Below are 27598 nucleotides of genomic sequence, written 5' to 3' on the forward strand. Positions count from 1 at the left end.
TGAAGTATTTGGACCATGTGAGCAATAAATCTCTTTATGTCTTACACAACCAAAGCCGAGTTACTGGTTTCTTTTAAAGATTTATTTTGTTTATCTTTTTTTCTTCTCTTTTTAATTAAGAGTTTTTTAATACAATCTTTTGTCGTTTTATACAGATATCTCCATTCTCACTCCCTCCCCCTCCTCCCACTTTCTCCACCTTCCCTCCTACCCCCTACCTCCCCATCTGCTCCCCAGAAAGGGTAAGCCTTTTCATGGGGAGTCAACAGAGTCTGACATTTCACTTCAAGGCAAGACCAAGGCCCTCCCTTCTACATCTAGCAAGGTATCCTCCAAAAAGAATGTGCTCTTAGAAACCAGTTCAAGCACTAGGGAGAAATTGTAGTCCCACTGCCAGTGACCCCACAGATTGTCCAAGCCTCCCAACTGTCCCCCACATACAGTGGGCCTAGTTTGGTCCTATGTAGGCTCACTTGCTATCAGTCCAGAATCAGTGCGCTGTCACTAGCTCAGGTCAGCTGTTTCTGTGGGGATCACCTTCATGGTCGTCACACCTTTGCTCATATTGTTGCTCCTCCCTCTCTTGGGCTGCTCTCAGACAGCTCCGCCCAGTGCTTCACTGTAGACCTCTGTATCTGTTCCCATCAGTTGCTGGTTAAAGGTTCTATATGACAATTAAGGTGCTCATCAGTCTGATTACACAAATGTCCCAGCTTTTATTTCTAGCTCAGAATCTTCTTTTCAGCTCCCTCCATCCTTATTCCAAGCATCGAAGTCCTCCCTCCACCAAGAGGTCCCAAGGGCTCTTCCAACTCAATTTGAGTCCCGGAGTCTTCTATCCTGAATGTCCTGTTTCTGTGACCGAATCTGCTCTTCTCTGTTCCTTAGCACTGTAACCGCTTGATCTTTGCTTCCCCCTCCTCCATATTTCTCAGAACCCCTTCACTCTGCTGCTGCAGTCCAAACACTCACTGCCTTTTGTATTGTTGCAATAACCTAACCAGGCTTCCCTTTCAACTTCCCCACTACACAATGAGGCTATGTTCAATTTCTAAAAACGGGATTTTTAACAGCCCTTTTCTCCCTGAAAATGTTCCATTGTCTACTATCTCACACATAAACAACTGCCAAGGCCCTTGTCATGGCAATCCAGGGGTCTCCGTCAGCAACCTATCCTTTTCCTGTTACTCTTAGCTGATTGCGTGCTACTCTTCATAACAATTTAGATTCCGTATCTGCTGTTTCAAATCCTGTACAGTGTTCCCATTTCAGACTCTGGGTCACACTGGGCTTTCACTTGATGCTCTCTCTCTCTCCCCATTCTTGAGTCTCCAGTCACTACTGACCTCAGCCACTCAGATGCCGTCCCAGAACCTCTCCTAATACCGTCAGCTAGAAGCAACCTCTCCCTGTCTCTCCTGGGCCTCGTGGCACCTTCCTTTTGCCTGAGAAATAACTGACACGGTGTTTCTCAGACTGCAGTTTCTCGCCGAAATTATTCTTCTTCTTCATGAGAATGTAAGCGGCTTAGAGAAAGTATTTCAGAAGCATATATTTATTTATTACAGCATATTTGTGCTGTGTACGTGTGCATGCTGGCACTTGTGGAGGTCAAAGGGCAATCTTCAAGAGTCACTCATCTGCTTCCGCTTCATTAAGGCAGGCATCTCCCTTGTCTCTGCCTGTCTCTGTCCCCCATCTCCCCACAGGAGCGATGGAATTACAAATGAGTGCCACCGCATCTGTTTTTTGGTTTTTATTTTCTTTTAAGGCAGAGCGCACTCTGTAGCCCTGGCTACCAAGTAATGCACTCTGCTGACCAAGCTGTGCTCAAATTCACAGGGATCTGCTGGTCTCTGCCTCTCAAATACTAGGATTAAAGACATGTGCCATTATATCTGGTCTAGTAGACTTTTTGTTGGCTTGTTGTTTGTTTTGTTTTGTCATTGTTTGTTTCTCTTTTCTTTTCTTTTTCTTTTAAAACAGGGTTTCTCTGTGTGGTCCTGGCTGTCCTGGAATTCACTTATGTAGACCAGGCTGGCCTCAAACCCACAGAGATCTGCCTGCCTCTGCCTCCTGAGTGCTGGGATTAAAATCATATATCCCTACACCCTGCCTACATTTTTTTTTTCTTTTTTAAATGTGGGTTCTGGAGATAAAACTCAGGTCACCAGGCTTGCGTACCAAGCACTTTTATCCACTAAACCATCTTGCCAAAACCTCAATAGTTTTGAAATACTGCAAAACTACTGATATAAATATTACATTTGTACATAAGTATCTAAGTATTGGATAAATTAATAATAAAATAACTTAATATAAATCCTGCTTGGAAGAATCAATCATATGTGAATATTACTGATCAATAATTAATCAACGTCTCCACAATACATTCTTAAGTATTGAGCTTACTTTTGTGAGGAATAAGATGGGGGCAATATCATTGCGCACTACCTGTTCATCTTGACTTTCAATTGTACAAAGTGAATAGATTAATTTTCAGAATAAGAAGTCATCTTTTACAGAATTGGAATTTGTGGCTTTCAACTGTTGAAATGAGCTAAGTAAAGCAGCCAAGAACCCAGGCAGTTGCTCATTGAACGAAAGTCTAATTAAGCAAAAAGTCTAATTGTGCATTGACGAAGGAATCAACAATGAAAGTCACTCGAAAGAGTCAAATTTATAAATGCTCAGCTTGCCAAGTCTCCTGCCAGGGCAATTGGGGGAAGCAGGTGGCATTTCACATCTATTTGCTTCACACTAGGTTGGAGAGGGTCTATCTGGCTGGTCACCTCTGTACAGCAGCAGTAGAGTTCCAGAAAAGTCTTAAGATCAACTCAGAGTTTATTTGATGATACGGAGACTAAATTATCCCCAGAATATTTTTTAGTGATGCTTGTATTACTCTCAGACTTAGCAAAGGAATAATAATCTACTGCTAATTAATGCCTTGTAAGAAAAAAAAACACTCCTATCTTAAAATAAGATCATGCCTGTAACATTATAAAATTACGTTCCCACCTGCCTTGACTGATGGGAGAGAGGCATCACATTGCCTCCAAGTGACAAAACACTGGTATTCCTAAGCAACACTTGTATAATCCCTGTGTTGTCAAAACACTTCAGAAGTCCCGCCTCTACCCATACCTTCCACTACTTGTTACTAACTCCAAGAGAAAATCAGCACAGACTGGTAGCCAGCGAGAATAGGGAGGGATTGCTGGGTTTGGCAGACACTCAGTCTCCTGTGAACCTCTCTGGGAGCTACTCCTGGAGAAGAGGGGAGCCATCACCCCTGGGAAACCACACTAATGAAGGGTCCCATTTCTGGCTATCTGTCCTGAGGCTGCCTCCAAACCTCAGAGCTTCAGAATGCAGAGAACACAGAGCTTGCTTAAGGAATTTCCTACTTGAGAAAAAGCTACAGTGGTTTGGTTAAGAGTGAAGTGGCTGATCTCAAGTAGTCTGGGTTCAAATCCTGGTGTGATCACTTAGTAGTTTTGAGAATCTGAGTAGTTAATCTCCCTAAACATCCATTCCCCCTTCTGTAAAAAGAAAATTATTATGGTATGTCTTAGTTATTATAAATTATTAAGTGAAAGAGTGCCTCTGAGACACTTAACAAAATATTTGGCACAAACAAAATGCTACTAATAATTGCTCGAGGACAATAGAGAATTGATTCACAGAAGTTTAGAAAATTTTGTGACCAATGACTAGATTACATTCCCCACCCTGCCAAAAAAAAAAAAACTAAAAGTTAAAAAAGTGATTCTAAAGACCCAAACTTGTTTGTTGCCTAGTTGCTTTTTCCTGAAAGAACTATTTATAAAAGTTAAAAGAGCAATGTTGATGAAGTCATGTATTCTTCCTACGCACAAAGGGAAGCCCAGCACAACAGCTGGCAAACAAACAACGTGTTGTTTTTCTTCAACAAATGTACCTGAACTTACACATCAAAAAAGAAGAGTCTTAATCTTCAAAGGGATCACCTCAGGAAGCTGTGTACTTTCAATAGAGCTGCCAAAGATTGTCAGAGTCTCCCTTCTGCATTAGCTCCTGGCTTTGCCTCACATTCTTTCAGGTGCTTTAGTTGGCAACAAAATTTTCTGCTCTGAGAATTTTCAGTTTTGAATCGGATTTAAGAAAAACTCGTGGATAAGATGGAGAATAATATTTCCTTAGGTTTGGGGGAGGTTGGGTTTGGGGGGCGGGTGTTGTTCTTCTTGTTTTGGTTTGATTTGGTTTGGTTTTTAATGAGAGATAAGGCTTTTTTTTTTCTTTTAACTTGGATAGTCAAATAAATCGATTCCAGCTAGTGTATCTCTAGGGCATTTAGGATCAACAGAAGCGCTATCAGCATGAGCCGGCTGCTTTCTGTATGCACGCTGTTATGTAGTTATATTGTTGTGTTCTGTCTTACGAGGAAGATACTTTCAGCTTCCCCATTTCACAGTCAAGGTCACTGAGGAGCCCTGGAATTTGAGCTAATGTCAAGGAACAGATAAATGGGAGAGTCAGAAACCAAACGCAGGCTGCCTGGTTAGCGCTTATACTCTTTTCTAGAAAACAGAACCTAACAGCAGTAATGATTCTGCTCTTCTCTTCTCTTCTGGAATAGGTTGTAAGGTTGTTTGCTTGCTTGCTTGGTTGACTCATTCATTGAGGTACTGTGTTTAAATTTGGTGGAAAATATATCTTGCCATGAATTATTCTTTTTTTACCTCAGCAGATGGAAAGTAACGTTATCGAAGCTCTCTTTCTTCATTGTCTGGCCTGTTGCACCAGGAGGAAGCCGCCCCACTTTCTAGCTTCCTTGCTCTCTGAGGATCCGGCCCCTGGCGGTCTTTCCTGTTTTCCATTTGTGTAGGCCTTTTACCCAGCAACATCTTCAGCCTGTGCCAGGAGCAGTCTCCTCCCACCTGTTTCAAAACTCCCTCCTGACAACTCACCTTTTTCCATTGCTTCACTCCGAAGCCTGTATCACCAGCCTGATGGGGAAGGAAGAAACAGGGCAAAGAGTAAGAAAGACAGTGAAAGCTTCCCTCCCCATTAAAAGACATTTCTGGGTTATTTTCCTTAAGTTGAATCTCTTCGGTTACTGTCCCCATCATCACCAACTTGTATCTTCTTTGTTGCAAAACACACATTTCCAGGGTGGCTTCTTATCAAGGCCAGCCATGTGGCACTGCCTACCCTTTGGGACAATGACAGTCAGCCAGATTTCATTCCCGTATAAACTTTGAAAATTAATTATGCTTCAACTTTTCTTTAATTTCAGGATAAAAGAAAAATACAGGAAGAAATCTCACAGAAACGTCTGAAAATAGAAGAAGAAAAATCGAAACACCAACATCTCAAGGTACCACATCTGACTTCCCTTTCCCCTCCACCGTTTTGTGTTCAAACAGCCTGACAGCATTTACCAGCCCACCGCCACCAAAGATGCTTTAGGAGAGAGAGGCGTGGCAGGTTAGCTCACCCTCCAGTCTAATCACCCGGGAGGAAGCCAGTAAGCCACTGACAATTGCGTCTGAGATTAATACCTTTTGGCAAACTTGAGGAAAGTTGGGAACACGGTTTTATTGCCTCTATGATTTGAGAGCAGAGTTTCCAGATCTTCCTCAGTAACCTTGAGAAATCAGCCTTGAGAATTTGACCCTGGCAAAGCCTTGCTTAACATCCTGGCGGGGGGAGTTGATCCAGCTAGGAAGTTCCTTTTCAAACCAATGAAAGACCAGCCCTTCCCCAGGGGCTGCAGAGCAGACAGTGTCTCGCCTGCCTGGTCAAGGATGCCTGTGTTCCAAAGCTCCCTGCAGTGAGTCCAATGTTGTTTGCATATGGTTGGGTTTCTATTTTATTTTGTTTTGACAGAACATGAAATCATAACTATAAATAAATCTCCATTTGAAAACTCAGACTTTACATCTTGCACAGGGTGTGGTCCTTTTGTAATTAAAGCACATAGGGTTTCGACATTTTGTTACGTAGTTTGGTCAGAGGATCCAAGGAAAGGGCAAACAAGAGCTCCTTGTGAATAGGCCCAAGCAGGAAACTGTCCTTATCTGGCAGGGGCGCTATCAATAGATCGAATGAATTCTCTCAATGAACAATGCCCCACAGTCAGAAAGTCTCCCAATTTAAACTTGCCAGATTCCGCTAAATCCATTTTTCTAATGGAAAAAAAATATTGACTCTGAGAAGGCACATCATTCAGGACTCCGGTTAGCCTCTGTCCTCTGGATCCTGCTGGCCGCTGTGCTCCTATTGAAAATGACATTTCCACTGTTCGATGGATGGCTAAAAGCCATGGTGAACCTGCTCTCCTTACAAAGTAGCACACTGAAGTTATGTTGAGTGGTGGACACGTTCAAGAGAAACAACATGTACACCCAGGAAAATCAGTGAAATAAAAACAGACTTAGCAATCCAAGGGAAGTCAGTCAAATCTCAAACATTTGAGACAGATCCAGCATAATTGGGGGTCCCCTTTTCCCTCCCAAACATACACATACATGATTTGAGTCATGCTACAAAGAGTTTCTTACTTCAGAGAAAACCTGTTCATCTCTGGCACTCAAGGACCGCTACCCCTGCAGTATGGAAGACTGTGTAACTGCCGAGCTCACCCTAACAAAAAGCGTTTAAATATTCCCTTAGCTCTTTTGAGGAAGTAAGGTTCCCACAGGAAAAGGCGGACTCACTCTAAGATTCATGTCCGAGGTGGCCTTGGTGGCAATACGTGTCAAAACAGTCCCAGCAAGAATATATACTATTTCCTATTGGTATGAGAGGCAAGGAGCATCTTCCAGTCCAATCAATGTGTGCACCAAACTTTGTATGGCTGTCCACTGTTGTGTAGATTGTATACTGCACCATACAAATGAGCTGCTGGAAACCTACTCATGCCCCCTTGCCAGCTGTGCCCTCTGCTCGGAGCCTGCCTGTACCTGAAGCAAGAGATTTTCATTTTTTTCTGGTCCCAAGGTGTTCTCCTCTTTCCTTCAAGGACCCAAAAGGGAGGAGATGAGGAGAAGGGGGAAATAACGTGTTCTAATTTGAGAAGTTAAAGATTAAAGTTAACAAGACATGTTAAATGGCGGTGTTTTTATTTAGACAATAAACATTAACTGTACATTCTGAGGTCAGAGAATGTTCATGAAGATGTGGGTTTTAAGTAGAGCCTTAGATGGTGAGTGGAATTTACTGTGCTACATGTAGGGCCTCGCAGTGAACGTAGGTGAGCATAGTGCATATTAGTTTCGAGGTATTATACAAGACTCAAAAATATGACAAAGCTTGTCCTGTGCCTTTTAAAATAACTGACACGTGACTCGCAATGGCATTTGTCCTGCCATGGACACTAGACTGGAGCAACGACCACAGAGGAAATACAGGACAAAGAGTGGATATTTCACCATTCTCCCAAGTGTGCAGAAATTGCCAGCTAGTCCCACAGAAACCAGGCCCAACTCCAAAAGCAGGCTCACAAATGTGCAAAAGTATTTTTTAAATCGATTTTATGATATTTTGCCAAGTTTTGAAAGTTCTATTATCTATTTTCTTTTCCCTCCATCCAGGGAGTTGTCCTGGCTCCCATGATTCTTCGCAGCTTCGCTGATTGCAAGCTAGTTTATATTACACCACTATGGTACACTTAGACATTGCAAGCTTCCTCTCCTGTCTCTCACACACACACACACACACACACACACACACAGTGATCCTTAACTCCTGATACTTAGACCCACAATGCATTGCACTTCCATAGACATTTATTAACATTCCAATCTAATGATTCTGAAATACATATAATGTGTATACTGTGGACCCCTTCACCTGTAATAGCATTTATCAGGAAAAACAAATTGTAGTCGATAAAGAATTTTTTTTCTTTGCTATAAGTCCATTCAACTCATAATAAGAAAAACCAATTGATTCAAGTCTGCTGTAATTGCTAAGTACTGTGTACTAAGTACCTTGGGAGACCTTTTTATAAAAACTGAGAGAGATGGCTTGTATGTCACTGTAGCACTTGTATTTTCATTTAGTTACTAGAGCTTTTGGTTCTACTATCTGCCTTTGTGGTGATGGTGATTAAACCCAGGGCCCTGTACACACCAGGCAGGCAGTCTCCAGGGAGTAACCTCAGCAGCCCATACAGCTTTTGATTCTGAACTTCACTATCATGAAATAGTTAATCTGGTGGCATCACAGATTCCTGTCTGGCCCATCCAGTTTAGTATCAGCGGACTGTGTCATCTGAGTGTTTCTTAGGTCAACAGGCAAGCAAGTGGCACTGTCCTTTGGGATGATTCAGAAAGACTCCGACTTACTGATGTGTAAGAATGAATTTGCATGTAAATAAGACTTAAAGGACAAAGAAGATGACTTCACTTGGTTAAGTGCTTGCCATAGAAACACAGAGACCTAAGTCGAGATCCCCAGTACGCATATAAAAACGCAAGCACCTATAATCATAGGTCTCAGGAGGTAGAGACGGGCTTGCTGTCAACCAGTCTGGCCAAATCCTGTCTCAAAAATAAGGTAGAGAGCCAGCAAGATGACGTACTGGGTAAAGCTGCTTACTGCCAAGCCCGGTGACCTACATGCAACCCTGGGATATAGTTGGGGGAGCAAACCAGCTCCGGCAGGTTGTCCTCTGACCTCCATGTGCCTCAGCACACAAGGCATGAGCACCACCCCTGTACACAAATTAAGTAAGTCAAATGTCATTTGAAGAATACCAAGGTGGAGTGTGAGAGAGGAAGACATCAGCAGTGACCTCTGACCTCCACATGTACTAGCATACGTGGGCATATGCAGTCATATGCACAAGTATATACACACACAAACTTGTATACACTCATAGACCACACACACACACACACACACACACACACACACGAGACTTCAATGTCTAAAAGCTAGATTCAGAAGAGTCTAGAGGTTTCACAGAAGGAAAACATCAACTTTATGGAGGCAGGATAACAGGAGAAAATGAGTCTCTTTACTATGCCCATGACTACAATTCATGAAATTTGTGGGCAACAGGAGGTTTGTGAAATTGTTGACAGATATAAAGAAATAAATGTCTTCTTGACTACACATTAACTATCCTCAAATTCCATCAATAAAAAATAGATTAAAATCCAGATAAAATCTTAAAATGCTGATCCATTTTCTTGGTATCCTAAACCCCAGGAGTCAAATATGGGCCTATATTATTGTTGTTCACTGGGTCTGGGAAGGGAACAGTTTTGTAAGCAGCTCATCAGCTATTATTATAAACGTCTTGATTAGCTGGGGAAGACTGTCTGGCCCCAAAACAGAATAACACAAACTGCTCTTGTATTGGGTGTTAGTCCCAGAAATGATTGCAGATTCTGAAAGGGTTAACAAAACACGATGATATAGGTCTCTTCCTTTATACAGTGGTCTGTAACCCAGGTTCTGCAGCATCTGTCTGCAGCCTTCATACCTTCTTACTTTGACAAATTTTTTACATGATCTCAATAGTTATTTGTAGTTATTGTAATACTGATTTGGTTTCTTTTTTAAAGAAGAAAAGAGCCAAGAAGTTTACAAAGAAGGAAAAATGCCAGATTTGTTGAGTTAAATCAGTGGGGAAAATAATCCCTCTTTTTTCATATGCCCACTGTTGCCATTCCTAAGATTTGCAGGCGATAAGAGATTTGGGGAGTTGTCGGCAAATATAAAAACATATGTCCATGTTTCCTGACATCAGAAAAAAGCCTTGCGGGAGAAATGGCTCCTCGACGGAATCAGCAGTGGGAAAGAACAGGAAGAGATGAAGAAGCAAAATCAACAAGACCAACACCAGACCCAGGTTCTAGAGCAAAGTATCCTCAGGTATGTCCTTTTTGGGGTACTTCTCAAATCTCCTCCCCCAAAAGTGAAGGTGGTGGTCTTGAAGAAAATTGGGAAGTGTAAATATTAGATGGATTATTAGTAATGCCATGAACATAGATATCATGGGAGAAAGATGTAGGGGAGGGGGTCAAAAGTCATTTTCTAACCTATATACAGAAGGTAGATGCTATCTTTTCCTTTTGTGTGTGTGTATATGTGCATGTGTGTATGTGTATGTACAGGTATGCTCACACATAGATACCCTGTACGTGATAGAAGCCAAAGGTTGATGCTAGCATATCTTTCTCAGCTGCTTCTTCCCCTATTTTTTAAAAATATTTTTGTTAATTTTTTGAGAATTTTATACAATGTATTTTGATCATGCTCACCCCTAATCCCCCCAGATGAATCCCTTCCTTCCTACCCCCAGAACTTCATGTCCTCTTTGTTGTTGCTGCTGTTGTTGTTTTAAATAAGTCATGGGCTCCAGTGTGTGTTGACCTGGGTGTGGGGACCTCCACGGAAGCCTGGTCAGTCTGCCAGAAGCTACGCCTTCAGAGAAAACTGAATCTCCTTCTCACAGAAGCCACAAATGGTCCACAGCTTCTCACTCAGGGGTGTGGGCTCATAGACCCTTTCCCTTTCATGCTAGAATGTTACTGCCTTGATCTTATGTAGTCTTGTGCCTCAACTGCTGTGTGCAACATACCTTGGTCCATGGAATCTGACTAGGGGCAGGCAGTAATGGAGAAAGGACAGACACACGAACAGAAAGGCTGGGATCCTGAGGGTTATACATGTTCTGGAAGAGCTGGATCATCTGCCACAGCAGTCCAGAACCTCAACATGTCCATGACACAAGGAAGGAGTTAGCTAGTCTTGATAGGAGGTGTCTGTAGGGGAGCAGTCTCAGGGCTGTAAACATCCAAGGGCAGGAAGTTACAGTTGCTAGTTTTTGCACACACTGATCAAACACATCAACTTGTACCACAAGAAAGCTTTGCCATTCTAAGCCTGACCTGTATAAACAAGGCTTTACCAAATCTCCAAGGGTCTGAGGCATTGGTCCTTGACATGGTTGTGTCCATGTCAACAATCACATTCACTCAGGACTTCATCTGCTCTTTATATATTTAGTCTGTGTTTTTTGGCTCCCCAAAGGCTGCCGTGTGCTCATGAACACATCATTCTGTCATGTCCAGAAGATGCTATTTAACTCCAACCTTCCCTCATGTCTGACTCTTGCAATATTTCCAAGCCCTTTCTTGGCCAGTCTTTCTGTTGTTGTGATAAAGCCCCACAACCAAAACAACCTGGAGAGGAAAGAGTTTAATTGGCTTACACGTCCACAACAGTATTCAGCATCAAAGGAAGTCGGAATAAGAACTCAAACAGAGAAGGATTCTGGAGGCAGGAGCTGATGCAGAAGCCATGGATGGGTGCTATTTACTGCCTTGTTGCCAATGACTTGCTCAGCCTGCTTTCTTATAGAACCCAGGACCATTAGTCCACGGAGGCTGGGCCCTTCCCCATCAATCACTAATTAAGAAAATGCTGTACAGGCTTGCCTGCAGCCTGATCTTATGGAGGCATTTTCTTAATTGAGGTTCCCGCCTCTGAGATGGTTTTAGCTGGTGTCAAATGAATTCTCTTCCTTGATGGTCCCTGATTCTTGGGAAGAGGATGTAATATAGATGCGGTATTTGTGGCTTGCCTCTCCTTGGACACTTATTCTCTGCGCTGTGACCAGTTCTGAGTGTCTGCATTAACCACTGTCTGCTATACAAAGAAGTTTCTCTAACACAGTCTGAGATCTGCACTCATCTATGGGTAGAGAGACACACATTTTGAAGGCAATTTGATACTGTTGATTTTAGCAGAATAATAGTAACTGGTTCAACCCTGGGACCTGAGAGCTCCCCAACCATGGGTCCTTGGCCAGATTTACAGTACCAAGCATGAATTTCCCCTGTGGAACAGGTCTTAAATCCAATCAGAAGGTCATTGGTCCACTCCTATTTTGTGAGACAAGATGTCTCACAGAACTTATGAGTCAGGATGTCTCACCGCAGCAGCTAGGCCACTGAGCAGCAAGCTGTGGGGATGATGAGTGTGGCACCATCATGCCCTGCTTTTGAATAGATTTGAATCGATGCTGGGGACTTGAACTCGGGTCCTCAGACTTCTGAATAGATTTGAATAGATGCTGGGGACTTGAACTCGGGTCCTCAGACTTCTGAATAGATTTGAATAGATGCTGGGGACTTGAACTCGGGTCCTCAGACTTCTGAATAGATTTGAATAGATGCTGGGGACTTGAACTCAGGTCCTCAGACTTCTGAATAGATTTGAATAGATGCTGGGGACTTGAACTCAGGTCCTCAGACTTGTGCAGCAAGCACTTTATTCAATAAGCCCTCCCCTCCCTTCCCCAGCCCCCAAAAGATGAAATGTCTTGTGGCCTAATCATGACAATGATTTAAAGTCTACTCTTCTTTGAAATAGAAGGAACTTCCAGGATCTCACTAACATGAGAACTGTGGGGAAGGACTGGGTAGGTGTGGCGGCAGGGTCTTCAGCAGGCCTGCTGTGACCACATTCTCTCCATGCTCATCAGAGAAGAAAAACAGATCTCATTAGTCCTAAAACAAACAATTCGGGAGAAAAGCCTTTCTTTTTTCTTTTTTCTTTTCTTTTTTCTGATGGCTTCCACTGCTCTTGCTCACTTACATGTATCTGATATTTTAATAGGTTAGACTTTTGGCTTCACTACCTTGTTTCAATAGCTTTAGAGGAACAGATAATATAATTGGGATTTTTAATTCTATTACCCCCCTCCAACACTAGTTGTTTGCTCAGTATGTCTCCAAATAGTAGATAACGAACATTTTCTTTAAAACCAAGACATGGCAAAGACCAACTGCCTCCGCAGTTGGACACTCCTTCCCTTATGAGGCCTCCCTTTAGATCAGGTTCCATACCCAGAGTCCATCCAGCCTAAGCTGATGATGTCCCTTCTCCACTCCCCAACACAAAATCCTTATCTCTAATGACTCCCAGGCTAATCCCTGTAAGCCTCCCCACTATGCTGGCACCTCAGAACCCCCCTTTCCAGCCTTTCCTCATATTGAACACCAACAACTCTCACTGCACCTGGTCATAAATAAATGGCTATGGACAGTCAGGCCGCAGGGGCAGGGCTACGGAACGAGTCTTTAATCCCGGAGTATTTACTAGGATCCTCTGATTGCCTTTCAGCCTTGCCTGAACGCTCCAAGAAGCACAGAGCTTCTAGCCATACTGATAGTGGCTGTCTAGACAGAGCTCCCGGCTGGGCCAGAATTTTAAAGCAGGAGTAGATGTTTAATGAGGTATAGAGAATATGCTGTCCCCATTCGGTGTTAATAACCTTTAGAGAAAGACATCCATCACCTTTTGGAGAGAGACCTGAAAAACAAGCGGACAGACAGGTATTCCCTTATCCAGCTGTCTCAGTGACACAGCAACCACTGGGGACTCAAAAGGCCTCTCACAGGAAGGTTTTATCTCTCATGGGAAGTCTTTAACCGTGTTCTGTCCTTTTACCAAACTGTCACTCATATGCCCTGTTTCCAGCATCCCCCTGTAACTTCATCTTGGACTTTGAGGATGCTGTTACGCCATCAGGACTCCTTCATGAGCACCAGGTGAATTTAATCCACGGATATAAGTAATAAATTTATAAAGCATTTGCCGAGACATGAACCCTTTAAACAGTCACGGCAACCCTAAAAATAAAACACGAACAACTCCATATCATGGATGAGAAAATGGGCTCAAAGAAGGCAGGGGACTTTGTGCCCAGCCACGGGGCTCACAAGGAACAGGCTGAGCTCGAAAGTCAGAGCTCTGCAGCTAGAAAAGAAAAAGAGAGCTTTAAGTGTAAATGTTTTTTTGGAAGCTAACACACAGCTGATATGGGCAAGTATCTAGAATAATAATTTTTTAAAAAATTTTAAAGAGCTTTTTTTCAAGCAACTATCCTAAAGAGCTGTATTTGCAAGGCATTAGTAAAGAATCCACATCTTTGTTGGCCTTTAGAGGTGTGCTTATCTTGTTTTTTAAAATATGTGCAAGAACAGAACGTTCTGAAACGAAATATGAGCGTGAATAGTACGTGCGCCTTGTCTGTCTTTCCGCAGCTCCGCGGGTGCTCTGCACTGTACAATCGCATGGCCGAGCAGCTTTACCTGCCCTCTGAGCAGCTTTTTCTCAGCTGTTTCTGAAGCTGCTAAATAATCAAGTGCATGTTTTCCAATTCGCCCACATGCCTAAGTAACTACCGCGGTGCTTAAGAGGCTTTTAGTACCAATGAACTCAGTAGGCTCCTGCTGGTTCCCCACAGCCAACTGAGACAGTGAAACAGAGCAAAGCCACGCCTCCTTCCCCGGAGCAGAGAGAGTCCAAGGGCTGCCTGTGATTTATCACTGAGGTGCCTGCTCCGGAGTGACATTTGCTGCTCTGCCAGGCCCCTCGGCGAAAGGATAAGAGTTAAATAGGGACATCAAAATAGAAATGATGCCATTACCTCAGAGTTCGCAACAAGGCCAGACCCTGCATGTGAAGTGTTTGTTCCTTCTATGTTCATGGTTTTGTGATAGTTCGCCTTTAGCATCTTGCTCTCCTCCTGCCCACAGTCTGTGAGCTCAGCTAGTCTGTGTTCACTGCTCTCAGCTTCCTCACTTGTGAGTTGGGACAATTGGAGCCACATCACAGGACTCTTGAGAATACAGTGATTTCCCTGATGCCCAGTAGGTGATTAATATAAATATATTAGAGAAAGATAACACTATTTCTCATTGAAAGCATAAATCATAGGACTAGTGAGCTGGCTAAAGCCGTTGCTGTGCAAGTGTTCTAGTGTAATGCCGCGACCAACAGCAACTTGAGAAAGAAAAGGGCTTTTTTGGCTTGGAAGTTACAGGTCTAGGCAGAAACCTAGAGGTAGGAAATGAAGCAGAGACTATGGAAGAATGCTGCTTGCTGGCCTGCTTACCCTAGCTTGCTCAGCTAACTTTCTTACACAGCCCAAGGACACTTCCCATCCATTAACAGAAAATAGAATTTCCCACAGATCAGTCTGATAGAGGAAATTCCTCAGCTGAGGGTCCCTCTTCCCAAGTGTGTCAAGTTGACAACCAAGAAAATCCATCACAGCAAATATGGTGGCCTGTGTTCACATCCTCAGCATTCATGCAATAAGCCAGGGATGGAAGCCCATGGCTGTAACCCTAGCAGTAGGGGCCTAGCAGTAGGGGCTGCCGTGGGGGTTGGGGGCAGGGGAGGGGCCTTTGTGCTGGTCAACCAGTCTAGAAGACTGCAAAAAGTAAAGGAACATCTAAGGAAAACATCTCAACATCAGCCTCTGGTGTTCATAAGGTCTCATGCACATGTACACATGTGTGTGTGGCGGGGGCTGGGGGGTAGGGAGAGGGGAGAGAAAACAGAGAAGAGAATACATTCATTACAAAAAAAAGGTCTACCTAAGACTGAGCCTAACTTGAGCTAGTACTCAGCAGAGGAGTACAGTTTATAGCCAGTCTCAGCTATACAGTGAATTGGAAGCCAGTCTTGGCTACATAAGACCCTATCTCAGAAAAAAATATTTTTTTTAATTAAGAAAAATTCAGCAAAATTAGAATATTGCCAGGAGCCTTATCCAGGTGGGCTTATTATTTGACCTCATTCTCTCTCACTTCTTTGAATACAAAAGGTGTGTGTGTGTGTGTGTGTGTGTGTGTGTGTGTGTGTAACAAAGTCTCACTGATCTAGGAAGTAACACTTTCCATTTGGAAGCGACTGGTATATATTCCCTGTAGCTTAAAGGCTAAAATGCTAATATAACTGAATTACTCTTGGACACTTATTATGCACCAAGCACTATGTACATATTCGTACATACATACACTTTATACATATAAGTCATTAAATCTCACAACCACCTGGGAGGCAGTTAACAAATAGAAGATTAGCATTCATAAGGGTTAGCTCACCCTTCCTGGTACAGCTAAAAGGTTAAATTGCTTGGGTTTTAATCTGAATTCAAATTCCTAATCATGAAACTGTGTCTCCAATTCTCCAGAAATATTCTACAAAAGTTAAGGCCCGAACACTCTGACAGCATTTTGGTTGTTTTTTGTTTTGTTTTGTTTTGTTTTTTTCTTGTTTTTTAAATTCCAATACAAGCAGCTGGTTCACCCTTAAAGGCATCTTGCTATTTAGATAGACATTGGTCTGAGCACTTAACAAAGCTAAAAGGGCTCCAGGCGCCCCAGATTCACATATAACCTTTGAGTAAAGCCATGTCTTTTACTCAGCCTTGTGTCTTTTCTTCTTCCAGAGAAAAACAACATTGGACAAACTAAGTGCGTTTCCATGGTTTCTGTCCCTGAATCACGATTGTAGCCCAGGAACATATTACTAAGTATTTTGCCTGATTCCCTGATTAATACCTGAGGAGGCAACATTCCCAGGAGAAAGTCATATTAGGCATCTTCTAAACTACTTTACTCAGAGCTTTGGTTTGCCTCTTAAAGGATCCCTGCTTGTCTTGTGACCTCTGAACCTTTCCCATCATGATTGCCGGCACAGCTACTTGGATATCTTGGTCCAGACCGCCATGAATACAAACATGTGGGCTGGTACAGACATCACCTCTAACACTTCACTGCTGTCCCGCACCCCCAGACTTCATAAGGCATCCAGGGTTCCCCATACACATTCAAGAAGTCTGCAAAGGAGCTTGTTCCCAGCCAACCGTCATTACTGTCCCAGGTCCTCTCCTGCACCTGTCCTACAGCTCTCCATAACCAAAATTGCCTTCACTCAAGCTCCTCCCCCAGATACTTTTTACTTCTTGAACTGTGGCCAAGGACCTCTGACTTTAATTGGCACATGCAGAGTGTCTGACAGAAATGTCATAAGCATAAAATGTAAAAGGTTAAGTGCCAGGGAGAATGATGCAAATGCTCTGCATTCCCTCGGAGAAGGATAAGCTAAGCTACTTACGATTAAAGGTTCTCTAGGCTTTTTTTTTTCACATTCCCAAGGACCCTTCTGATCTTTTGCCTTCTCTTAATAAAGCTTTCATCGGTGCCCAAATAGTTAGAAGCTGCTTTCTCCATATAGTAAAGTTGGGCAAAGGTACATGTGAGGTCTTGGATTTCTGTGTGACTATGCCTCATAAGAAATGCCAAGAGCTGGGCTGTGACAACAGCTGAAGCCACGTCCCACAGAACAAAAAAAAAAAAAAAAAAAAACCCTCCACAAAGGGAGATAGAATATGAGACAATACACTCTGCTCAATATCATATAACAAGAATCCACTTGGTCAGCTCAGAAGACAGCGGGCAAGATTCAATTACAAATTGAAACGCAAAATATAAAGTTCGGCTCTTCTGTGTTGCTTAGTGATCTTATTTACCTAATGCAAAGCCCTTGTCCCACCTGAAACTAGTGCCTCATCAAATAAGAGAGTGATTGGGATGAAAATAGCACATTCTTAATGTTTCTGCCTTCCTATTTTGAACCAGCTAAGTCTATCTAACACCGTATACCAGGGACATAGTCAAGCTGTTCTCTGTGACAACATGAGAGAGAAGAGAAAGAAAAGGAGGGGGGTGAGAAACCCACCACTTGTCTCTTATTAAAGTCTGTTGCCTAGAAACCTTTAAGAAGTCATTCTGAGGCAATTACATGAGTCAAGATCGTTCCAAGCTTGTTTTTCACTCTCCGTCTTTGACTAATTGGTTTACCAGATTTGTAATAGTTCATCTGCTGTTGTTTTTAATTTCCCAGATAGACCGATTATTTTTAATTCAGGAGCCTCGGTTTCAACTTAACCAAATAAGCGAAGTAAAAACCCAACTTCCAACCGAAAAGGGAACAAAGGCTGCCCGTTCCACCAAATATACGCAGAGTCCTCCACGTACTAAGAATAGCTCTGAATATATAGGTTGTGATAAGAGTTGTAACTGACAGATGGGTCAATGGATGGGCAAATGAGTAGACTTAGAATAGTAAATAACTTGAGTAGTAATGAGCTGGGAAGGAAAACCTCCTTAGGGATCTTCCAGAAACGAAAAGAATAAGCACACAATCATCTTTGGGTCAAGACAAAGTTGTATGATAGCAGTGGCCAGGGTTCTGAGTTGTTGGTGGCATGTTTTTAGCATTCTTTTCTTCTTTCATGCTCTTTTATTTTCTCAGCCCATCCCCATGCCTTCTCTCTCGCTCAGACCTAACAAGCTCAATCTCCTCTCGTGTTTGAAAGCTAACAGGCCCAGAATAAATACCCACCACCGTGGTAGAGAGAACAACCTCTGACCCTCAATGAACGGCTTTGACCTGATGACGCCAGCGTCCCAAGCACTGCTCTAAGTCACCCTCCAAAGGCGGTCCCAACCTAGTTTTACATATAAAGCAGGAAGGAACAGAACCGTATAAAAGTAGGAACAGCCAGGCTTCGAGAAAGCTGATTTTAGACCCACGTGTTCTTGAGATATTTCATTGAATTTGCCCTCCACTCTTCTGAAGGTGATTCCAGACCCATACACCTCCCAGAAAACAAGAATATTTGTAATTGCCTCTCTTTAGATCCCTTGACTTTTCAAAGTATTTTTACATTTACATTCTCATTCCAAATGGCATTCCATGCCTTTAAACGCAAATTTAAGAGCCTTTGCAAGAATGTGTGGATCTTTGGCTCTGATAATGTAAGAAAACACAGAAAAAAGCAGGAAATAAATTTCAAGGTCCATCCTCTAAGTCTTGGTTACAGAAAAAAAAAATCTTCAAAAGCAGAGACATTGTATCAGAGGAAAGATCTGTGCTGCCATGGAGACCAGGCTTTTCTATTTCCAGTGAATATTTACCCACTCCAAGATGAACCACGCCCTCTCCTTGCAACAGCATCTTTTGTCTGCCATCAGACAACTATTGCTGAGTCAGTTTAGACCACCCACAGAGGACTGCCCACATCCAGCTATCAGATGTTATATTAGGATTAGAATTTATACTTGTTGGTCTTCAAATAATAAAACCCTCTTCTTGAAATCAAGTAAGAACAATAACACTAAGAAACAAAGTAAAACTGAAGTGCACAAAATACTGAAGCTACTCTGTAACACCATTGGAGACAAATGTTAAGGGTTACGCAGCTCAAAGTCAATGGTCATTTCTGAATGAAGAAACTCAAAGGCTGTGTAGATCTCTGTATCCTTTTCAACATCATTGCATGGTTTCAAATGGCTTGTTTACTAGAAAGGATTTTCTCCTCCTACCCACTCCACCCTTTTTTTAAATTTAAATATCTAAAATGATTTGAAATATTTAAAAGTAGTTAAATTGTTATTACTTATACAAAATACATAATTTTGACATATAATTTGAAACACCTACTTACGTTGCCTATAAAAATTGTTTTTAGGGCTTGCAGAATGAAGCACTGTCCTTACAATTTAAACAAAGTTCTGGGCAGGGTAATACCCTCTTGTAATGCCAGTCTCTGGAGATGGAGGCAGGAGGATTAGATTCAGGACTCAGCCAGCCAGGGCTACATTAAGACTTTGTCTCAGGAATGAATGATAAATTAAAAAGAAATAAATACCTTTGAGAAACCTTTAACCGAGTGCTAAGGTCCTCCTTCGTTATTGGCATAAACATTATGTAAATTTAACTTGTGGAAGAAACAAACCAGAGAAGAAAAGCAGATAAAGTGGGGGAAGTGAAACTGTGAGAGCAACAGATATCTGTCCTCAGACTAGTTTCAGCATCTTTTCTCCTCAGATTATTTATTATTATTATTCTCTCATATATTACATTCTGACCAAAGTTTCCCGTCTCCCCTCCTCCCAGTCTCTCCCTCATCTCCTCTCTCTGCCATATCCATTTTCCCTCCATCTCCCCTCAAAAACGTTCTTGAGAAAGGATCTTACCAAGTAGGTGTTGCTGGAACTAACTATGCAAACTATTCTGGCCTTGAAACCTCAGAGATCCACCCCACCCCTCTTTCCCTGGTGCTGAGATTAAAGGCCACCATGCCTGACCCTCCTCTACGTTTCTAACAATTAGGGTAGATGAATCTCAGCTGGGCAATCTTGAGTTAGCTCAACAGTATTCTGTCTGCAACAGTACTTGAAAGTCACTCAGAAACTCCAGACACCTAGGCAGAGATCAAATCTAACTCTTATTGCCATGATTTTGCTCTTCTTAAGTGTTTGGCAAGTACTACTGGATTCTCCACATGCCCTAATTAAAATCTACCCAGTCCACTTCTGTCCTGCCAGATCATTTGAGAAGCCCCCACCTAATCAATTCCCTTTTGCCACAGCAGTTTGTGTCTATTGGCATTCCTTTGAAAATGACTTTTCTAATAACTTGCACACGGTACAGATGACTCTATAGAAGCCAGTCTTGCTTCTTAGGTTCTATGACTATTGACGTTCTTAATATACGAAACCTGACTCTGACTGAGCAAGTATGCTTCTCTGAGAACTCACTGTATTCTAGTGTCACTTGTCTGTACATCAGTGGGAAACCATGCCATTGTGTCAGCCTGGCATCAGTGAAGAGTGTTTACAGAGTTCTGTTGGGAGACCAGTCTCACCTCTGCACAAGCTGTCTGCATATGATTATAAATTATTTAGCTCTCCTAAACACCTGCTGTTCCCATCCTCAGCACAGACTGATAACTTGTTTCCACGCCTTTGTGCTGCCTCCCCGCTTGTCCTCATCTGAAAGCTGCATTGTTTTCCTTGCCCTGCTCTTAAACGCTCAGAATTAGAGTCAACAGGTCTAGCTCAGGGCACACTGCATGTTTGCTATTACGAGTGCCCTTTCTTTCTGGCTTTCAGACACCCATAGCATGTGACTATTATCCTGGTAGGTGAGTCTTCTTTGTTATACACATGCCTCTTCACAATGGACAGCAATTCATGGCTTTAACTACCTGTGTATGCAATGTGCAACATCTTTTCGAAATACTCAAGTGAGCAAAACAAACAAATTTGGCATATAATCACATTCTTAGTAAACATGTTATTAGTGCTTAGATTTTTAAAATAAAATATTTTTTTTAAATCTCCTCAGTTAGATAACACAGCCTCAATTTTATTTTTGTTTCCTTCTTTTGGTGATGGGGGTCTCACATTATAGTCCAGGCTAGCCTTGAATTCATAATTATATTCCTACCTCTCCTTGGGGAATGCTAGGATTACCAGCATGAGCCAGTGTACCAGATCATATTCTCAATTTTATTGGAAAAATTTAGTTTGGCCGGCATCATAATACCTTTAACCATTGCTTCACTAGTATTAACAAATGTTCCCAGTGAAGACCATCTGGCTAAGATTATTAATTGTGTATAATCAATAATATCCACTGAGTTTCCTGAGGGATTCACTCATAAGCTATGATTTAAAAAAAAATAAATTAAAATATTGTCTTTTTCATCAGGTTTTAGCCATTTAAAATTAAGCTGTTGCTAACTGTTTTCTAATTAAAAATATAGTTAAGCAAAAATATATGAACTGTCAATATAAACCACGTCATATTTTGTATATCATTAAAAAACCTAGCAAGTCTTTTCATCACTAGAAGAAGCGACTTGTTTTTCTTTTTTCTGCTAGTTCATTACCCAAAATGGAAAATACTACTGAAGAATTCTTCAACACAATAAAAGAAACTCAAAATCTGTCACCTCTCAACTTCTGTCCCATGAAGTTATACAATAGTTAGTATACCCTTAGTCCTGTTGATTTAAAGGAGTCTATCTAAATCCTTTAAAAATCATATTAAAAGTCTCATTTATCTCACATAGAAAAATCTGAAATGGTAAACATTCAAGAGGAGAGGATGCCAGTGTTTTGAGAGGTCAGAGAGAGCATGCTCCTTCCTATTTGTTCCACTGTATATGCTTGGCAGTATGCGCAAAACCAGCTCACCATGGCATTCAAAATTAGGCAGGAGAGATAAATGGAGGACAAGCTTCTCTATTTTAAGAATATGATATTAAGGCTACAGGCATATGCTAGTATCCTACACTATTTAAAAACACAAGAGAATGGGACATCTGGTCTACCTCCAGATAGCCACACCATTTAAATACACCAGAGAATGGGACATCTAGCCTACCTTCGGATGTCCATTAAGGCAGATGAAACTTGGTGACATATTTTACTAAAAAGAAAAGAGGAATGATGTGGCAACAGAGGGAATAAGTTTCTCATAATAGAGTCAAAACAGGGATGGTGTTATGTACCTGTAATCCCAGCACTGGACTGTAGAAAGTTCAAGGCCAACTTGGTTTATGTGCAAGTTCATGTCAGGCAGAGATACATAGCAAGAGCCTGTCTCAAAGATAAATGAAATGGAAAACTTAAACTTGGGTGTTCTTTCTGCTAAAATTTATTAAAATACTCCACCACAAATATTACAGCAAAGTTGATGCTGGAGAAGTATCACAGTTTTCTGCCTAGAACAGTATTTTTTTAAGGACAAAGGTTGAGGTGAAGGAATTCCTTAACAGGGACAAATTACCACTTTCTCTTCCTCTGTCTGCTGAGCCAGGGTGGGCCATCTATGACAATCACAGTGATTGAGATAGCTGGGGCTACCTTCACTTTGTTACCATGAACAATAACACATTCCTTTTATACTGCCAATCAAAATTAATGTTAGATCTGAGTTCACAGAAATAAATTTTCAATTTTAAGACTTATTCCCACCGTGGTTAACTGAGGAAGACTAAATGGAGATCTGCTTTTAAATTCTATCTAGCCTCAGACTGCGTATGAACCCCAGGATCAATTGCCCATTTAGGTGACCTGCTTGCTCATATGTTCAATAGAACTAAGAAGCTACTCACAGGTAGCTGTGAGAACTCACTATGCCACAGTTAGTACTGTGTCAATATGGAGCACTTGTTGAACATTTTTCTAACCACTAACATGTCCAGTTCTGAAAGGTTCTGACTGTAAACTTTTGAATTGGATTGATGGTTATTTTTTCCTCATGAGTTCCAGTCTGATTGGCCCCTAATGGTGAACTTCTTTAGACTGTTAGTCCTTGTTAAAACCACCAAAGCCTAAAAGAGGTAAATGGACCCTTAGCTGCAGAAAAAATTGCTTTCTGAAATTACCTCTTCTTGACATATCCAGAATTTAAGTGCAAGAGTCCTTTTCTCTAAGACAAAAAAAGAAGAAGAAAGTTGTTGGAATTGGATTAAAGATATTATCTCCCAATCATTAAGGGAGGTTATTACCACCACAGAGCCCAAAATGAAAGCCACCTGTTTTCACATAGGGAGCTCTTGGAAATAGTCCTCTTTTCCCCCTGAGTAAATAGGAGAGGAGAAGGAAGATTCCAATAATGGGTGGCATTGAGAATGCTTTCTTGTGTGCTCCATTTATCTAAATTGGCTCGTGATGCCTGCCCACCATCTCTCAGAGGTTACAAGAGATACTGGCTCATCAGTCCCCACCTCACAGCCCAGAGCACCAAAAAGGAAAGGGTTTTCTCTATACTGCCTGCCTCTCACTAAACCGAATCAGAAATTCAAAGAGCTCAGTTCCTATTCTGAAAGGTTATACTTTCTAAAGACTAGAAGACAGCACTTAAGGAAATTCTAAGCCATCCACTGAAACTTAGTCAGGGAAGGCTAAACTTAGTCCCAGCAGCATCCCTATATGCTTGTCTTATTAAAAAACATTAACTCTTATGTGCATTATGCGTATATACTAATATGTATATAAACATATGTACAGATACAGGAATATATAACTATATATAAATCTGTGCTTATAAATGTATGCATATGCACATGTATATAGCTCCTCAGTTATTGTTTTAGATTATTTTATGTATATGTGCATTTAGCTTGCACGTATAGATGTGTGCCAAGTACATGCCTACTACTCACAGAGGTTAGAAGCGGTCATCAGATTCTCTGGAACTTGAGTTACAGATGGTTATGAACCACCATGTGGCTTAAGAAAGCTAACCCAGGTCCTCTGCAAGAGCAACAAGTGCTCTTAACCACCAACTCATCTCATCATCTAGTCCCTCAATACCTAATTTTGAATAGCTAATTTCTTTCTCTTTCCAAAATATATATTTGGAAGAGATTTGGCCTGAGTCCCTAAGGTAAGCACTACATTATTTAACCTTTAAAGCAGAAATAAATATGTTCTTATATGGCCATTGAATTGGGGTAGGGGCAGACAGATACACTCATATGTATATTGGAAAGAGAAAAAAATGGAGAAGGAAGAGGCAATGATGAAAATTTTTAAACACCAAGCAAAATAATGAACACAGCCTTCATAAGACATGTAACAGAAAGTCCACACTGTTCCAGACATTTTCTTAAGACTGTTTCTGTACATTGTGCAGAAACTGTACATTTAGCAGCATCCCCAGCCTCTGCTTTAGTATATTCCAACAGCATTCCAGTACTCCAACCATGACAACCAAAACGAATCTCCAGACTCTACCGGGATATTCAAAAAGAGTTCTTCTCTTCTGGTTGCAATGCTGTTATACACCTTAATGGTTCTCAAACTCCAAATGCCTTCTCAAGTGTAGCAATAGCAGACTACTTCTATTTCTTTTTTTAATTAAATTTATTAATAAAACCATCCTGGTTGGTTTCGCCCCCTCCTCTCCTCCCATTCTCTCTGGCCCCTCCCCCAAATCCACTCCTCCTCTATTTCTGCTCAGAAAGGGACAGGCCTCTCATGGGTGTCAACAAAGCATGGCACATCAAGTTGAGGTAAGACTAAGGTCCTCCCCTCCTATGAAGGCTTGGTAAGGCAACCTAGTATGAGAAAGAGGTTCTCAAAAGCCTGTCAAAGCATCAGCATTAGGTCCCGCTCCTACTGCTAGGAGTCCCACAAGTAGACCAAGCTATATAACTGTCTCACATATGCCAAGGGCCTAGGTCGGTCCCGTGTGGGTTCCAGTGTCTGTGAGCTCTCGTGAGTCCAGGTTAGCTGTCTCTGTGGGTTCCCTTGTGACTGCCTCCCTTTCTACTGTTGGCCTTCTCTTGTTAGACTTACAGGGAGAGAGAGCAGAGGTCAAGAGAAGGAACTGCTGAGTCAAGTTGTCTTTCAGGTGAATGATTTACTAACAACAAAGCAAACAATTGAGAAGATGTCAAAAGCAAGAGGTTTCAGTCCCACCAGACAAGGTATCAAGTATCAACTCTTAAAGGTTTTCAGGGAAAGAGAAGGTCTTTCACCAAGGGGAAGCAGGCTTAGTTAACATGTAATCTATGCAACCGTGATTGAGGTAAGGAAGCTGGTCATACAAGGAACATTCTTCTTTGTATATGATGAGAGTCGGACTCTTGGTGATGTGTGGCACAGGCAATATGACAGCAAGCAAGCCGTCTTTGCCCTCCAGGTGGCAAGGGATGGAGCAGGGACTGCGTGTGTTCCCACACTGCCCTCAACCATCCTGCTACACAGCGAGTCTGCTTTCTTGGATACTGGTGAGTCCTAAGCAAGGGCAGGGACTCCGAGAATTTCTAGTTCTTTATTCTTGGTCACTGTTATTTAGATTTCCACCATTAAGCAAACTTCCTGATCTTTTAGGAGGATTCCAGAAGGGGAAAAAAAAAACAAATCTTGACCATTTATCTCTTCATGGTAACATCCATAAATAAAAGATGTAAGTGAGAAATCAAGGTACAATAATAAAAGCTGAGTTTGCACCCAGTGAAAATTACAAAAGAAATTCTCCATCAATAAGCTCCTCTCGCCAGAGGCTTCTAAGTAATTACCACCAAGACGCTTTCTTACTGTTCTGGTTGAAACCAAGGAATGAGGCCTGGGAGGGAAGCATTCGCTTTTGTTTCGTTTCCTAACATGTCGTGATGTGTCCTTAGAGTGACGTCTCCTAGTAATGCGGCTTTCACCCGAGACTTGAGAAGTTTCACAAACATTTATTAGAAAGACCTTATGGGGTTAGCAAGCCCATTCTTATCATCTTATTTAAAACCATTCATGTGACTCATACAGAATTACGTTATCCAGTGCCTTTTCTTCGTGGGGGCTGAGGATAGACAATACCTAATACCAGTGCACATCATAATTTACCAAGATGACACTGGCCAGGCAGACGAAGAACTGAATCAGATAGAGGCAGAGACAGAAGAAGACATCATCTTCCGTGTTCTCTACTTCTTTTGTTTCTCGGTTAAGTCTTGATGAATATTTAACATTGACCAGACTTCTGATAATTAAAAAAAAATACATATTTATTCGCTTGCGAGGAAGTGGTAGGTGATCTACAGGTGCTGCCATGTGCCTGTGGAGGTCAGAGGGCAACCTGCAGGAGTCAGGTCTCCCCTTCCACGGTACAGGTACTAAGGATTGAATTCAGTTGACAGGTTTGGCAGCATCTTTATGTTCTGTGCCGTCCTGCAGGTCTCAAGCTTGGAATTTTTATCTATTGCTTTTACTTTCTAGGAGATCTTGCCCAGGCATATGGCTATACATACTTACTCCTTCTAAATCTGTCACCTCCATATCACACTTGACTGTCTGAGATTTATCTAAGCCCAGGAGCCTCCCGCCTTCATCTCCCAAACTTCCACATTTGCAGGTTTCCCGTGACTCGGGTCCTAACAAAGGCATCCTTCTTCTCATGCCCCCTCCCTACACACACACACACACACACACACACACACACACACACACACACATCTATCAACAAATTCTGGAACCTCTCTCTTTTAAATATTTCCAGAACATCATCATTTCTCACCCTCCTAACAGCAAACACCTTAGATTAGGCCATCTTCATTCAGACTATTAACAACTGATTTTTATGCTTGCCGCTCCAGTGCAGTATCCCATCCAAGTAGTAACCAGGCCTGACCTTGCTTAGCTCCTGAGAGGGATAGACAATTGACCCTCTGGTCCACATACCTACCTATGTCCAAGGTCCTGTAGTCTCCCCTCATTTATAAGCTCTTTCTTCCTTACTCTTTCTGCTCTTACCTCAAGATTTTTAGGTACCCTGCTCTCTGAAAAGTATATTTTTATACCCTACTCTATTTTCACAAATAACATTTGTTTAAAGAGACTTTCCTGAATGATACTATGTGCCTTTAATCCTGGTAAGTCAATTATTCTGCTTTTCTTCATGGAAATATTTTTCTTCATACATAAATTATATGTGCTTATGTACACATTTATTTATTATATATATATATATATATGAAAGTAGGTGTGTATCCATAAACAAACACACACACATACATACACTTGTTAATGTAGGAGCTGGCAAACTATGGCCTAGAACCCATCTAACTCTGGCCTGTACTTTCAGGGACACAAAATAGGAATGGTATAAACAAACACATACAGAGAGACACAACACATGTATATTTATCAAGTTAAAGTGTTGTACAGCAAAAATAAGGGGGAAACGGATGAATGAATAACATAAACTGTTTGTGGACTATCAGCCTAAAATATTTTGCATCAGGTCTTTTACAGAACAACCCTGCCAGCCTGTGTATTGATGTATTGTTCCTTGCTAGAACTGCCAGCTTCTTCATTTTTCACAATCATATCCATGCCATATAGAATAGTCCCTGGCACAATGAAGATGCTAAATAAACATTTTTAGGTGGATGTGTAAATGATGACGACAGTTAGGTTACATGGGAAGTTGGCAG

At 41.7% G+C, this 27598-nt stretch overlaps 1 protein-coding gene across 1 annotated transcript in view; it reads left to right on the forward strand.

The window, feature by feature from the left end:
* Positions 1 to 27598, forward strand: part of Palmd (palmdelphin) — a 50135-nt gene that overhangs the window by 10872 nt on the left and 11665 nt on the right. The window contains exons 2-3 of the mRNA XM_041657267.1: positions 5282 to 5362; positions 9749 to 9873. Coding sequence (XP_041513201.1) covers positions 5282 to 5362; positions 9749 to 9873 — 206 coding nt within the window. The remainder of the gene's footprint in view (positions 1 to 5281; positions 5363 to 9748; positions 9874 to 27598) is intronic.

Source organism: Microtus oregoni, unplaced genomic scaffold, assembly GCF_018167655.1.
Source record: "Microtus oregoni isolate MIOR12 unplaced genomic scaffold, Mior012 000000F_ref0000247, whole genome shotgun sequence".
Lineage (NCBI taxonomy): Eukaryota > Metazoa > Chordata > Mammalia > Rodentia > Cricetidae > Microtus > Microtus oregoni.